Consider the following 12,743-nt stretch of genomic DNA (forward strand, 5'->3'; position numbering starts at 1 on the left):
AGAGTTTTTGGGCTTTTTGTAGTGGGCTTTTATTAAATGGGCTTTGTTATTTTCGAAATACACCTGTTATTTAATTTTTATCTTTTTTTCTTCTACTCTGTTTTTAATATAATAAAATTAATTAAATGCCTACACAGTTGATGATGAGGATGGTGATGAAGAGATGCGTGTTCGGTGGAAGCTCTCAGAAAGAAACGATTTGTATAAAATGTTTGTTTCGTCTCTATTTGAGCTTTGACTTGGGAGTTATCAACTTCGCCACGATCCCAATCGTGTAATACGAAATCAACCGACTTTTTTTTTTTGTTTTCAATTGAGAAATGGGTTCACTGAGAAAGGACGGAGAGATGGAGCAGATCCGAGACGAGGAGCTTAGGGAGGCTATACTGTACGTTAATGGTGTTCGTAGAGTTTTGACTGATGGATTAGCTCATATGACGCTTCTTGAATATCTCAGAGGTGCGTTACTATTGGCTGATCCTAGTGTTGTTGGGGATGATTCAAAAGTACTCAAACAAGTTCAATTTTTTTTTTTTCAACTCTATTTTATGATTGAAACAGAATCAGTATCTGAGACTAATTCCTACAGGCTACAGTATTATGTTAAAGAAAAAAAGAATATGCCTTTAAGTATGTATCACTTAGCTGAGTTGTAAATTTCAGATTTTTACAAATCCAGATTATGTTTAATTGTGCTGTTACTAGGTGTCTTTATGTCTCTTAGTTCGAAAAAGGAAAAAAGTAAGTGATTTGAGTATGCAATTAGTAAGATTATGCTCCAAGAGCGAGATTCTAACTTCAAAAATGCGTTTTTTGTTTCCTTTAGATTTAGGATTGACCGGGACAAAGCTGGGATGCGGTGAAGGTGGTTGTGGGGCTTGCACGGTGATGGTGTCTAGTTATGACACCAATTCAAAGACTTGTGTGTACGTATCTTTATTTTCTCCTCTGATATGTTGGCTGTGCTTTACTACAAGTCTGCGCTCTTATTGATTATTTCTCTGTTCATGTGGAAAATGTTATTGCAGGCATTATGCTGTCAACGCATGCTTAGCACCTATCTATTCTGTAGAAGGAATGCATGTAATATCCATTGAGGGAGTTGGGCATCGCAAACTTGGCTTGCACCCAGTCCAAGTAAGTTTTACTTCTTTCAAGTTCTTCTTATTTCTGGAGATTCTTTGTCACTGTAGTGATGATCTTAATTCTTGCAGGAGTCTTTGGCATCCTCTCATGGTTCCCAATGTGGGTTTTGTACTCCTGGGTTTATCATGTCGATGTATGCGTTACTGAGGTCGAGTAAAAGCTCACCTTGTGAGGAGGAGATTGAAGAATGTCTTGCTGGAAATCTTTGTCGTTGTACTGGTTATCGACCCATCGTTGATGCTTTTCGGGTTTTTGCAAAATCCAATGATGCTCTGTACAGTGGTGTGTCTTCGCTTAGCCTTCAAGACGGTTCAAGTATTTGCCCTTCTACTGGCAAACCTTGTTCTTGTGGATCAAAAACAACAAATGGAGAGGCCAATTGTAATGGAGATAAATTTCAGTCCATATCTTATAGTGACATAGACGGAGCTAAGTATACAGAAAAGGAGCTTATCTTTCCCCCTGAACTTTTGCTGCGGAAGTTAGTTCCTTTAAAGTTAAGGGGAAATGGTGGGATTGCCTGGTACAGACCCGTAACTCTTCAGAACTTGCTTGAGCTCAAAGCAAATTATCCTGATGCAAAACTACTGGTTGGTAATACGGAGGTGGGAATTGAAATGAGACTGAAGAGGTTGCAGTATCAGGTGTTGATCTCTGTTGCTCAAGTCCCCGAACTCAATGCATTGAATGTCAATGACAATGGGGTAGAGGTTGGTTCAGCTTTGAGACTTTCTGAACTCCTGAGGTTATTCAGGAAGGTAGTAAAGGAGCGTCCTGCACATGAAACTTCAGCATGCAAGGCTTTTATTGAACAGCTGAAGTGGTTTGCTGGGACACAAATAAGAAATGTAGCTTGCATTGGTGGAAACATCTGTACAGCTAGTCCAATATCTGATTTAAATCCTCTTTGGATGGCTTCTAGAGCAGAGTTTCGGGTAATCAACTGCTTTGGAGATGTTAGATCGATACCTGCAAAAGATTTCTTCCTTGGCTATCGTAAAGTAGATATGGGAAGCAACGAGATCTTGTTGTCGGTATTCCTTCCATGGACAAGGCCCTTAGAGTATGTGAAAGAATTTAAGCAGGCCCATCGCAGGGATGATGATATAGCTATTGTCAATGGTGGAATGCGTGTGTTTCTTGAGCAGAAGGGACAACAATTATTGGTTTCTGATGCTTCAATTTCTTACGGTGGTGTGGCTCCCCTTTCGTTGTGTGCAAGAAAGACTGCAGAATTTTTAATTGGAAAGAATTGGAGTAAAGATCTTCTGCAAGATGCGCTTGAGGTCATACAGAAAGATGTCTTGATTAAGGAAGATGCTCCTGGAGGAATGGTGGAATTTCGGAAATCTCTTACCCTAAGCTTCTTCTTTAAATTTTTCTTATGGGTTTCTCATCATGTACATAACGTAAATCCCACGATAGAGACCTTCCCACCCTCCCATATGTCAGCTGTGCAACCTGTTTCTCGGTGTTCTAGAATTGGGAAACAAGACTATGAGACAGTAATGCAGGGAACATCTGTTGGCTCGTCGGAGGTCCATCTTTCAGCGAGAATGCAGGTATGCTGATAGTTGGAAGGTCCATCCTTCGGTGTCATTCGTTATACGTTTATGAATAGTGACTAGTTTACTAGTTTATCTCAACATTCTTATTATTTCATGTAGGTCACAGGGGAAGCAGAATATACTGATGATACACCAGTACCTCCTAATACCTTACATGCTGCCTTTGTGCTTAGCAAAGTGCCACATGCCCGCATCCTTTCAATTGATGATTCGGCAGCCAAATCTTCACCTGGTTTTGTTGGTCTGTTTCTTGCCAAAGATATTCCCGGGGATAATATGATTGGAGCAATTGTTGCCGACGAAGAATTATTTGCTACCGATGTGGTCACATGTGTGGGACAAGTAAGAATATTTGAAACCTAAAGTTTTATATTTTCTTTAGCTCTTCCATATAGCTTCTCTGTCTTAGTAGAAGTGTCACACGCAAAACTGTTTGTGCTTCTTATCACCAGAAAGTGAACGAGCAAGGTTTTTTTTATCTCAAAAAAAGTAAATGAAAGTCCTCATATAGATTCAGTGACTTTGTCAGATATATTTATATCTTTGGCTCCCAATTATTTCATTAAATTGACTTTGGTATCTCAGGTCATTGGTGTGGTTGTCGCGGATACACATGAAAATGCAAAAGATGCAGCAGGAAAAGTTGACGTTAGTTATGAGGAACTACCAGCAATATTATCAATTAAGGAGGCTATTAATGCTAAAAGTTTCCATCCGAACACAGAGAAAAGGCTAAGTAAAGGGGATGTCGAGCTGTGCTTTCAATCTGGTCTGTGTGACAGGATAATAGAGGGAGAGGTTCAAATGGGTGGTCAGGAACACTTCTACTTGGAGCCTAATGGTAGTTTGGTTTGGACAGTAGATGGAGGCAACGAAGTTCATATGATTTCATCCACACAGGTACGCATATTATTAGTGTACTGCCATATACTTGACTGAGTGAAATTTTCTTTGATTCATGCTTTGTACGTCCAGTACATGACCATCAGCTCCCTGTAAGCGAGAACCATTAGATATTACATGATAATGTTGTCTCTTCTTAAGAAAATGGTTGTGATTTATATGCAGGCTCCTCAAAAGCACCAGAAATATGTGTCTCATGTTCTTGGTCTTCCAATGTCTAAAGTGGTATGCAAAACGAAACGAATTGGCGGTGGTTTTGGTGGTAAAGAAACAAGATCAGCTTTCATTGCTGCTGCAGCTTCTGTTCCTTCCTACCTATTGAATCGACCTGTGAAACTCATACTGGACAGAGATGTGGACATGATGATAACTGGTCATCGTCATAGTTTCCTTGGAAAGTACAAGGTATTTCCAGTTTTTCCCCAAAATTTAAGGCAGTGGACTCCACTAGTAAGCTGACAATGAAATGGAAAGGAGTGAAAACAGTTGAAAGTAGAAGAAACAGTATTTATGGATTGTTAGACAAACTAAAGATTTCCATTATATTGTGTTCTGCTATCCTACAGGTTGGATTTACGAACGAAGGAAAAATATTGGCGTTGGACCTTGAAATCTACAACAATGGTGGCAACTCTTTGGATCTCTCCCTTTCCATTCTTGAGCGTGCCATGTTTCACTCGGATAATGTTTATGAGATCCCGCATGTGAGGATCATAGGGAGTGTTTGCTTTACAAATTTTCCCAGCAACACTGCTTTCCGAGGGTTTGGAGGTCCCCAAGGTATGCTTATAACTGAAAACTGGATTCAGAGAATCGCAGCTGAGCTTGATAAAAGCCCTGAAGAAATCAAAGTGAGTTGAAAATTTCGAAACATCTTCATCTCCTGAAAGCTTGTAGGAATTTTTCCTCCTTATGTCAGTTGTATTCTTAAATGTTTTCTGGTGTATTTACTTTACTTTAGGAGATGAACTTTCAAGTGGAAGGATCGATCACACATTACTCTCAGTCTCTTGAGCACTGCACATTGCATCAGCTCTGGAAAGAGCTGAAAGCATCCTGCAACTTCTTAAAGGCTCGTCAAGAAGCTGACGAGTTTAATAGTCAGAATCGGTGGAAAAAGCGTGGTGTAGCTATGGTTCCCACTAAATTTGGCATATCATTTACCACAAAGTTCATGAATCAGGTAATCCTTGTCTGAAAGTGGATCCTTTTTCTTTCAAATTTAGACTGAAAACGATAAGATAAAATGAGCCATGGAAATTTCACCATTGCTGGCAAAGCTAAAATCTGGACTTTGAGATACTTATGTGGCTATGTAGGCTGGGGCTCTCGTTCATGTTTACACAGATGGGACGGTTTTGGTGACTCATGGAGGTGTGGAGATGGGTCAAGGATTGCATACAAAGGTCGCTCAAGTTGCTGCATCTGCCTTTAACATTCCACTTAGTTCAGTTTTCGTGTCAGAGACAAGCACTGACAAGGTACAAGCAGCGTAGTTTGGGCGGAGACATAATCAGACAAAACTGTTCTTACTATCTTAACGTTTTGATTGTCTCGTTATAGGTTCCAAATGCCTCACCAACTGCTGCTTCTGCGAGCTCCGATATGTATGGTGCTGCAGTATTAGACGCTTGTGAGCAGATTATAGCAAGAATGGAGCCTGTTGCATCTAAGCACAATTTCAACACATTCGCTGAGGTACTCTTTCTCTCTTGCAATTTTTGATATAAACTCAGAACAGCTTGATGCCAATATTGATATAAAACTGTCCTTTCTTCGGAGTGTATGTAGCTAGTAAGTGCCTGCTACTTTCAACGGATAGACCTATCAGCTCATGGTTTTCACATTGTTCCTGATATTGGATTTGACTGGATATCTGGAAAAGGAAACGCATTTAGATATTACACATATGGAGCTGCCTTTGCTGAAGTTGAGATAGATACTTTAACTGGTGATTTTCACACAAGAGCAGCTGATATAATGTTGGACCTCGGATTTTCTCTTAACCCAGCTATTGATGTTGGACAAGTGCGTGTTCTTCTCTCAAGCTCCTATGCTTTGTTGCAATCTTTTAAAAGAATAGTGTTGTATCTGAAATCATTATTTACAGATAGAAGGAGCGTTTGTACAAGGACTGGGTTGGGTAGCTTTAGAAGAACTAAAATGGGGAGATGCAGCTCATAAATGGATCAAACCAGGAAGTTTACTCACTTGCGGACCCGGAAACTACAAAATACCTTCTATTAACGACATGCCATTCAACCTCAATGTTTCTCTTCTCAAGGTAAGCAACTATAAGAAGAAGCTTTAAATTGGTAGCAACACATGTGAAGCTGAACCTAAGATTTACTCCATTAACTCAGGGGAATCCGAATAGAAAGGCAATACATTCATCTAAAGCAGTGGGTGAGCCACCGTTCTTTCTTGCATCATCTGTTTTCTTTGCAATAAAGGAAGCGATTAAAGCGGCTAGAACCGAGGTGGGTCTTACCGACTGGTTCCCTCTGGAGAGTCCAGCGACGCCAGAGCGTATTAGGATGGCTTGTTTGGACGAGTTTTCAGCCCCTTTTGTAAGTTCAGATTTCTCCCCCAAGCTTAGTGTTTGAACTTTGTAACTTTTAAGATTCATTCAAGGGGAAAAGAACGATCATTTTATTGTGAGAAAGTCATATCTGTAAGTTATTTCCAGTCTCCAAAGAAATGTAACATTACACAGATACATTTACCAATACAGAAAGAAAATCATTACCAAAGATATGTTTCCAAATCAACAACTTTGTTGTCTACAAGAGCCTCAAGCTATGAAACCTGTGGGTGGCTTCCTGATCAAAGTTGCTTGTTCGAAGCCATAAGCAATCTCAATGAGCTTTGGCTCTGAGAATCTCAATCCTCCAAAGTTAATCCCAAATGGAACTCCTTCACTATCATACCCTGCAGGGACATTGATTCCTGGATACCCTCCAATGGCGAGGACAGAGCTCAATGTTGAACCAAGCGCCACTATTGCATCTAACTTCTGCTCTTTCATTAACTTTTCGATTCCATTTCTCGAAAGTTCTTCCATTCTCTGCAACGCTGCTTTCTCTTTCTCACCCATTCCATTAGTGGCTTCCGCTGCAATGAACACATCTTGTCCCCATTCTTTCACTTTTTCCTGTGTTTTTTCTTCAATTCAATGATCGCATTTGTTCAAGTAACCAAACAAGGTAAATTCGTTTGAAAGCTTAGTCCTTACCTGTTCAGCAAATTCCTCGTTGTAGGCAATAATAACATCTGCTAAGGAACGGACTGGTGATTCCACAAGCTCTTTGAGATATGCATTGAGAGACATCTTAAACTCAGCCAAAAGTGCTATCTCTTCACCACTATGAGTCGCACTGACAATGACTTTCATGTTTGGTATTGTCAGGTTGTTAATGACGATAGCGCCTTTTCGTCTTCATCCAAGAAAAAAAACAGAAATAGATACATTGTTCTCAATTGATAAATCAACTTATAATAAATATTACCTTAATGTTTTGATGTGATGATCAATACGAGAAGAGTTCTGCATTACAATCCCCAATCTCTTACCTTTGAGGCCACTAGCTGTCAGAAACTGCTTGTAACCACCTTCAGGTATGAACTCGGATGCAGCTCTTGTTGCCTCGTCCAATGGATCATAACCCACTATAGCATCAAGGAGATGAACAGCATCGGAAACTGTCCTACAAATCGTCCTAATAACATTGCAAGACATAGAGAAACACTCAGCAAAATGGTACACAAATCAAATAGTTAGTAGTGGTGGGTGCTCACAAGTCTCTCACCCAATACTGTCCTGTCTCAAGGAGATGGGAACTACTCCGGCTCGGCTCGTGAGCCCGACAGTCGGTTTAATCCCGACCACAGAGTTCTGGCTTGCTGGAGAAAGAATAGAACCATCAGTTTCAGTCCCTAGTGACAATGCCACAAGATTGGCTGCTACAGATATAGCTGATCCACTACTTGACCCAGACGGATTTGCTGATAAAACATATGGATTCTGCAGCATTTTAAAGATTTGGTGAAACTTTTTGTAAGACTTTTGGTTTACCAAATATATATTGATGGAAAATTGAATCTCATGAGATGAAGAAAGTAACCTTTCCTTGAAGGCCACGTGCGCTCCAACCATCTGGGATGGAGAAAGATCGAAAATGAGCCCATTCGCTTAAGCTGGCTTTGCCTAAGATGACAGCACCTGATTCTCTCAGTCTCTTGACAACACCAGCGTCTCGAGGCACAACTGAACCAAGTAAAGCCAAGGAACCAGCAGTGGTGTTAAGCTTGTCCTTGGTGGAGATGGAATCCTTGAGCAGAACCGGAACACCATGCAAGATTGGAAGGTTATAAGTAGCGTTTTTAAGGTCACGTTCTCTGTCTGCGATCTCTGCTTGGATCAACGCGTCTGGATTCGTCTCAATGACAGCGTGGAGTATTGGATTGAGTTTGGAGATTGCTTCGAGATACAACTCCACAAGCTGCTTTGATGTTAGTCGTTTCTCCTTGAAAGCAAGTCTGATGTCTTCAATGGTGGCTTCTTGGATCGAGAACGTTGAGGCAAGCCTAATATGAGAGGCAGATACAAATGACAGAAGAAGAACATAAGGAAAAAGAAGAGATGAGAAGAAGATGAAACGAAGAGCAACCATGGCTAGAGTCTAGAGAAAGAAAGAGAAATAGTCAACGCCAAGAAGCCTTTGCCCTCTCTCTCTGCTTTTAAGGTTTATCTAACAAACAAGTTGATATAAATAAAAGGAAAGATGAAGAAGTAAAACAACCTAAAGCAAGCCACCATTCTTCATAAGATCTCAAGGTCTCCAAATCAGCAACTTTGTTGACTACAACTGCCTTAAGCTTCGAACTAGGGTGGCTTCCTAATGAGAGTTGCTTGTTGGAAGCCATAAGCAATCTCAATGAGCTTTTGGCTCTGTAAAATCTCAATCCTCCAAAGCTAATCCCAAATGGAACTCCTTCACTATCATACCCTGCAGGGACATTAATTCCTGGATACCCTCCAATGGCGTTGAACCTAGCTCCACTAAATCGTTTTCTTTCATTAGCTGCTCTCGATTCCATTCCTCGAAAGTTCTTCCAAGTTCTGCAACGCTGCTTTCTCTTTCTCACCAATTCCATTGGTAGCTTATGCTGCAAGGAGTAGCTCTTGTCCCCATTCTTTCACCATTTCATTTATTTTTTTTCGATTCAATGATCACACTTGAAACTCTGATCCCGACCACCGAGTTGTGAGACTCGCAGGACAGAGAATGGAACCATTAGTTTCAGTCCCCAATTGAAACAGCCACAAGATTAGCCGCCACTAATATACCTGATCCACACGGATTCTCTGAGTCACAGACATGTTTGAAAGCTGCAGATCAGTTGACGTCTCTGAGGTCACGTTCTGTGTCTAGGATCTCTGCTTGGGTCAACGTGTCTTGATTCGTCTCGATGACTGCATTGAGTCTCGAGATTTCTTTTAGATACAACTCGACGAGCTACTTTTGACGTTACTCTTTCCTCCTTGAAAGCAAGTCTAATGTCTTCAAATCAATGGTGGCTTCTCTCGGATTGAGAATGTTGAGAGTTGAGCATCACGTACGTGAGAGCTATAAGAAGAAGAAGAAGATGAAGATAGTGTTTTGGGCTTTTATTAAATGGGCTTTTTGATGTTTTTAAGTTCGCACTCTATTTTAAATGTAATAAAATAATAAATGTCGGTACAATTTTATAATTGGATAATGCTATCCGAAAGAAACGTTTTTTGAGTTTTCATTTTCAACTTGACCAATAGTATTATTATTAGACTATTTTAGTAAGGATACGACGAAATCAACCGACTATTTTTTTTTTTTTGCCATTTGAGGAAATGGGTTCACTGACACTGAGCAAGGACGGAGAGATGGAGCATATCCAAATGCCTCACCAACTGCTGCTTCTGCGAGCTCTGATATGTATGGTGCTGCAGTATTAGACGCTTGTGAGCAGATTATAGCAAGAATGGAGCCTGTTGCATCTAAGCACAATCTCAACACATTCACTGAGGTACCCTGTTGCAATTTGATAGAAACTCAGAAAGATCTTGATGCATATTCTGATGAAAAACTCTCCTTTCCTCTGAGTGTATGTAGCTAGTAAGTGCCTGCTACTTTCAACGGATAGACCTATCAGCTCATGGTTTTCACATTGTTCCTGAAATTGACTTTGACTGGACATCTGGAAAAGGGAACGCATATAGGTATTACACATATGGAGCTGCCTTTGCAGAAGTAGAGATAGATACATTAACTGGCGATTTTCACACAAGAGCAGCTGATGTAATGTTGGACCTCGGATATTCTCTTAATCCAGCCATTGATGTTGGACAAGTGCGTGATCTTCTCTCAATCGTCTATGCTTTCTTTCTTGCAAAAAAGTGTTGTATCTGAAATAACTATTTACAGATAGAAGGAGCGTTTGTGCAAGGACTGGGTTGGGTAGCTTTAGAAGAACTCAAATGGGGAGATGCAGCTCATAAATGGATTAAACCAGGAAGTTTACTTACTTGTGGACCCGGGAACTACAAAATACCTTCCATTAACGACATGCCGTTCCACCTCAATGTTTCTCTGCTCAAGGTATGCAACTATATGAACAAAGCTTTAAAACTGGTAGCAACACATTTGAAATTCAACCTGAGATTATACTTTTGTTAAATCAGGGAATCCGAATAGAAAGGCAATACATTCATCTAAAGCAGTGGGTGAGCCACCGTTCTTTCTTGCAGCATCGGTCTTCTTTGCGATAAAGGAAGCGGTCAAAGCGGCTAGAACCGAGGTGGGTCTCACCGACTGGTTCCCGCTGGAGACTCCAGCCACTCCAGAGCGTATCAGGATGGCTTGTTATGATGAGTTTTCAGCCCCTTTTGTAAGTTCAGATTTCTCCCCTAAGCTTAGTGTTTGAACTTTAAATTTCTTCATCAGAGGGGAAAAGATCAATCAATCTATTGTGAGAAACTTTCATATCTGTAAGTTATTTCCAGTCTTACATTATACAGAGTGCATTACCTAGACAAAGAAACAAATCAATACCAAGATATGTGAATGTAACATTGCACGAAGCAGGAATTGGTAGAGATGAGATAACAATATCTAGAAAAGCTTGTAACTTTTATTCAAGGTGTAGTCAAATTTCAAAAACCCTACACAAAGGGTTTTTACAAACTCGAAACGATCCCAAATCAGAAAAACACTCAAACCCTAGATAACTAGAGAGGAAGGAAGTAAACAACAAAACCAAAAGCAAAAGACACCATTATTCATTAAAAAAAAAAAAAAAGATCAAGGTGTCTCTCTCTTACACACACTCTCAGATCTAAAGCTGACCACAATTCTCAACAACCACACGCTTCGAGGTCCTTCCAGACTCAGATCCAACCTTCTCAATCGCCCTCACCACATCCAAACCTTCAACGACTTGACCAAACACAACGTGCTTCCCATCTAGCCACGAGGTCTTCTCAGTACAGATGAAGAACTGAGATCCGTTAGTGTTGGGACCAGAGTTAGCCATGGAGAGAATCCCAGCTCCGGTATGCTTCTTGACAAAGTTCTCGTCTTTGAACTTAGCTCCGTAGATCGACTCACCACCGGTTCCATTCCCGGCGGTGAAATCACCTCCTTGGCACATGAACCCAGGAATCACACGGTGAAAGCTTGAACCTTTGTAGTGAAGCGGCTTGCCCATCCTCCCGACTCCTTTCTCGCCGGTGCAGAGAGCTCTGAAATTCTCGGCTGTGTCTGGGGTAGTGTCAGCGAAAAGCTCCATCACGATACGACCGGCGGATGCACCGCCTAGACTCATGTCGAAGAAAACTTTAGGGTTCGGCATTCTTTTTTTTTTTGTTGGGGAGAGATTTGAAAGATTGAGAGAAGAATTGAAGATTGGGTTTGTGAATTGAAGTTGTTGAAATTAGGGTTCTTATAGAGAAGGGGATTTAATTTTTCAAAGCGGTGAATCTGAAAAAGGAAATTATATTAATGGCCGTCGATTGAAGACACGTGTAGGGTTTGAAGATCAACCGTGGTTAAATCGAATCTGACTAGGGTTTTTTAAGTCGCGTGGATCCGAGGCTCCCTTACTTTTTTAGATAGACCGACCACATTACGGCGTTGAAGTTTAGGTGTGGGCCGAAAGCAAAAAAGCAAAAAGCCCATTATCTTATTTTATTGGCTACTACTATATATATATATATATATATTTTTTTTTTTTTTGGTTGCCACACTCGTTCTTCGATTCTATTGAGACCACTCGATTGTATTGGAGAGTACACACCATTTAAGTCATGTTGGTTGGTGGTGATTATCTATCAGCACGTGAACACTTGTGTACGATGGGATATTTACTAGATTCACGATCTTATTTTCATCGAACAATATGAATGAATGATCTTACTTATTATGACTTACATGGCTACATTGGACGTCAACGTTTTATGATGAGTAGAAGTAATCATGAGCTGAAATGTTCACATCTTTTATTTCGTTAGTTTTAGTATACAACATGTTCCGTAATCACTATATTTTTTAGACTATGACCCCACTCATATTCTACAAAATAAGAATGTAGGAGACAAATTAAAAGATAAGTTTAATAATTTACGTGGAATGAGACTGATTATGCCTTGGTGGGATTATTAGGTGAGGTCTCACTTTTTGAACTAGATTAGGCCGGGCCACTTTCTATTGTTTGCCAAAGTGATTATTTTGAGATTATATGTTTCAAGTCACATCATTGTGTGAAAATGCAAACCGAATAAAACTACCTTCGTACAATATGCATCATCAATTCTTAATCATATAAGGGTTTTTTTTAAGATCCCAAGCGACTCCTTACTATGGTCTACGGCCGGAATCTATCCTCCACTCCACAGTTTTCATCATATTTTTATACGCTATTTACATATAATCACACAATCGTCTAGATTATAGAAATCGTACAAAAGAAGTACTATTATATCTCCAAAATCCATAAGTTAAATAAAATCAAAGCATCATCGTAACAGAGACTTTTGGAGTTGTCCAGCAGACAATATCATTGTTTTTTTTTTTTTTCTAAAATAATCAT

At 40.1% G+C, this 12,743-nt stretch overlaps 4 protein-coding genes across 5 annotated transcripts; 2 read left to right on the plus strand and 2 right to left on the minus strand.

Annotated features, from left to right (window-relative positions):
* LOC104721300 (xanthine dehydrogenase 1) lies at positions 138 to 6,370 on the plus strand. Its single transcript, XM_010439255.2, has 14 exons — positions 138 to 459; positions 827 to 926; positions 1,029 to 1,137; positions 1,215 to 2,708; positions 2,814 to 3,056; positions 3,300 to 3,614; positions 3,783 to 4,022; positions 4,184 to 4,468; positions 4,579 to 4,800; positions 4,937 to 5,098; positions 5,181 to 5,315; positions 5,409 to 5,645; positions 5,728 to 5,901; positions 5,981 to 6,370. The coding sequence occupies exons 1-14, from the start codon at positions 321 to 323 to the stop codon at positions 6,221 to 6,223; spliced, it is 4,098 nt and encodes a 1,365-aa protein (XP_010437557.1). The 5' UTR covers positions 138 to 320; the 3' UTR covers positions 6,224 to 6,370.
* LOC104721299 (putative amidase C869.01) lies at positions 6,253 to 9,263 on the minus strand. Of its 2 annotated transcripts, XM_010439254.2 has the most exons (6): positions 8,420 to 9,263; positions 7,742 to 8,204; positions 7,427 to 7,641; positions 7,127 to 7,336; positions 6,853 to 7,054; positions 6,253 to 6,771 (listed from the first exon to the last, which is right to left on the minus strand). In XM_010439254.2, the coding sequence occupies exons 1-6, from the start codon at positions 8,434 to 8,436 to the stop codon at positions 6,412 to 6,414; spliced, it is 1,467 nt and encodes a 488-aa protein (XP_010437556.1). In that variant the 5' UTR covers positions 8,437 to 9,263; the 3' UTR covers positions 6,253 to 6,411. The 2 variants fall into 2 exon arrangements, with proteins under 2 accessions (XP_010437556.1, XP_010437555.1); XM_010439253.2 differs by lacking the exon at positions 8,420 to 9,263 and having other exon boundaries at positions 7,742 to 8,394.
* On the plus strand, positions 9,488 to 10,955 carry LOC104721303 (xanthine dehydrogenase 1-like). The gene is made up of 4 exons (XM_010439257.2): positions 9,488 to 9,683; positions 9,770 to 10,006; positions 10,082 to 10,255; positions 10,339 to 10,955. The coding sequence occupies exons 1-4, from the start codon at positions 9,591 to 9,593 to the stop codon at positions 10,423 to 10,425; spliced, it is 591 nt and encodes a 196-aa protein (XP_010437559.1). The 5' UTR covers positions 9,488 to 9,590; the 3' UTR covers positions 10,426 to 10,955.
* Positions 10,768 to 11,581, minus strand: LOC104721302 (peptidyl-prolyl cis-trans isomerase). Its single transcript, XM_010439256.2, has one exon. It carries the CDS (start codon positions 11,505 to 11,507, stop codon positions 10,992 to 10,994), a length of 516 nt encoding a protein of 171 aa, XP_010437558.1. The 5' UTR covers positions 11,508 to 11,581; the 3' UTR covers positions 10,768 to 10,991.

This window comes from Camelina sativa, chromosome 11 (genome assembly GCF_000633955.1).
Source record: "Camelina sativa cultivar DH55 chromosome 11, Cs, whole genome shotgun sequence".
Taxonomy (NCBI): Eukaryota; Viridiplantae; Streptophyta; class Magnoliopsida; order Brassicales; family Brassicaceae; genus Camelina; species Camelina sativa.

Bases quoted from the DNA above. Each gene is read 5' to 3' on its own strand.
- LOC104721300 (XM_010439255.2), top strand. From the start codon at position 321: ATGGGTTCACTGAGAAAGGACGGAGAGATGGAGCAGATCCGAGACGAG. The intron at 3,615-3,782 runs GTACGCATATTA...ATTTATATGCAG, and splicing joins ATATGATTTCATCCACACAG to GCTCCTCAAAAGCACCAGAA. The intron at 4,469-4,578 runs GTGAGTTGAAAA...ACTTTACTTTAG, and splicing joins AAAGCCCTGAAGAAATCAAA to GAGATGAACTTTCAAGTGGA.
- LOC104721299 (XM_010439253.2), bottom strand. From the start codon at position 8,290: ATGGTTGCTCTTCGTTTCATCTTCTTCTCATCTCTTCTTTTTCCTTAT. The intron at 7,642-7,741 runs GTTACTTTCTTC...AAAATGCTGCAG, and splicing joins CACGTGGCCTTCAAGGAAAG to AATCCATATGTTTTATCAGC. The intron at 7,055-7,126 runs GTAATATTTATT...TCTTGGATGAAG, and splicing joins CATCACATCAAAACATTAAG to ACGAAAAGGCGCTATCGTCA.
- LOC104721303 (XM_010439257.2), top strand. From the start codon at position 9,591: ATGTATGGTGCTGCAGTATTAGACGCTTGTGAGCAGATTATAGCAAGA. The intron at 9,684-9,769 runs GTACCCTGTTGC...GAGTGTATGTAG, and splicing joins ATCTCAACACATTCACTGAG to CTAGTAAGTGCCTGCTACTT. The intron at 10,007-10,081 runs GTGCGTGATCTT...AACTATTTACAG, and splicing joins CAGCCATTGATGTTGGACAA to ATAGAAGGAGCGTTTGTGCA.
- LOC104721302 (XM_010439256.2), bottom strand. From the start codon at position 11,507: ATGCCGAACCCTAAAGTTTTCTTCGACATGAGTCTAGGCGGTGCATCC.